Genomic DNA, 1636 nt, shown 5'->3' on the forward strand with positions numbered 1-1636 from the left:
GATAATCTATAGAATCAGATTACTATTTATAATCAAAAACTAGTTATGACATTTTAAGAGATCTCTCTATTTCCTTTTCTTTTACGTTTGCTGTATCTCATGTTTGTTAATTCGTGCCACATGCATCTGTGTAGGGTATACACTACATAAAACACAGTACGAAGCTAAAACAGATGGTGGCAGTTCATCCGTTGATTGTTAGTCCTTAATTGTACGCGTTGCTAATATCAAATTTTCTTAATATTTACACAATTTTTTATTTTAAATTAAATTCTACTTTCTCGAATATATTGGCCTCAAAAAGTTTTTGTTGCGGGCATTAGCTTATCTTCCCTAACTCTTCTACAGTCACGAAGAAAAGTAGAAAACACTCTGTTGAATGAGAGCATATTCKCACTAAAACAGCTGGCTTTTCTCTTTTCTCTAGTAGTAAGCAGCTGGTTTTTCTGTACCGTTGAATATTTCGAACGTGATGCTTCCGTCACTTCCATATAACMTAGCTCTTACTATATTTCAGTTATTGTATGTAGACTTAACTACAAGGCATATAGCATGTTCTTGATAAAACTCTATTTCGATACATTTTCTAACACAGTAGCGTATCCAATATATCTTTCTGAGGGAGTTTTCCTTCCAACATATCTTTAATATTGCTGTTACTTCGTAAATTCTTCTGAATTTTAATTAAAATCTCCAATTTTGGGGTTCCAACCTATAAAAATGCAATCTACGAAAAAATTGTCGCCTCTTAAAATACACAATTTATATAACGGTATAATACTAAACCATTAAACCCTAACTGTATTTATAAATGTAAACGAATAAAATATATTAACTAAACTAATATTTATACGAACGTAATGAGTTATGAATGAGCTTCATATTGCTGAACTTAAAACTATCATATCATACAATTGTAATTTATTCACCGCATTTAGAACACTTATCACGAAAAGTATTTATGGCTTTTTACTAATAAATAATTTTTTCATATTTTTCGCAAATATCGCAAAATCAATGCGAAAAAACAGAAACGAAGCCGGTCCAAAACAACTCCAACAACAAAGTGGCGCAGGATTCACAGCCTACGATACTATGGCAGTGTAATTTGTAAACCGATAGCTGTAGCAACAAGAACCATCACCACAATTTACTAGCACAACAACAACAACATAATTAGATGAAGAATAAAGAATGAATGTAAAACCTCCCAAGCTCCACTAGTCAGAGTAGCTGCAGCAGATGCAAGGCAAATACCAAATATTTTCTTTCAGTGGATTAGTTGGTGCATAGAGCAGAATTRTGTAGCGTATGAGCGTTCTACGTAGAGTAAGTGAGATAAAGAGAGAGGGAGAGCGTGAGTAATAGCTAGCAAGCGTTAGCGAGCACAAGTAAACGGTAACTTTGACGTAAACTCAACGCTCTCACAATAGTTAGGGCAGCGTAAGGGAGATAGGGAGCGCATTGTATACATAAGTAACATAACAGGAGAGGAAGTGTGTGTGAGCGGGAAACGCACGGAACACGGGCGTCATTTGTGCGAAAGAGACAAACATATATAATAATATCACAAGAGACATCACAGTTAATGTAAATGAAGAGCTAAATAATCGTATATGCAAAAAGAAAAAAAAAA

At 34.0% G+C, this 1636-nt stretch overlaps 1 protein-coding gene across 12 annotated transcripts in view; it reads left to right on the forward strand.

Annotated features, from left to right (window-relative positions):
- LOC108967369 (Down syndrome cell adhesion molecule-like protein Dscam2) overlaps positions 1–1630 on the forward strand; it is a 155407-nt gene extending 153777 nt beyond the window's left edge. For all 12 annotated transcript variants that reach the window (XM_018930723.1, XM_018930734.1, XM_018930724.1 and 9 more), the window contains one exon: positions 1032–1630. In XM_018930723.1, coding sequence (XP_018786268.1) covers positions 1032–1114 — 83 coding nt within the window. In that variant the 3' untranslated portion in view covers positions 1115–1630. The remainder of the gene's footprint in view (positions 1–1031) is intronic.
- Positions 1631–1636: the final 6 nt, after the last annotated feature.

Source organism: Bactrocera latifrons, unplaced genomic scaffold, assembly GCF_001853355.1.
Source record: "Bactrocera latifrons isolate USDA-ARS-PBARC rearing strain unplaced genomic scaffold, ASM185335v1 scaffold_185, whole genome shotgun sequence".
NCBI lineage: Eukaryota > Metazoa > Arthropoda > Insecta > Diptera > Tephritidae > Bactrocera > Bactrocera latifrons.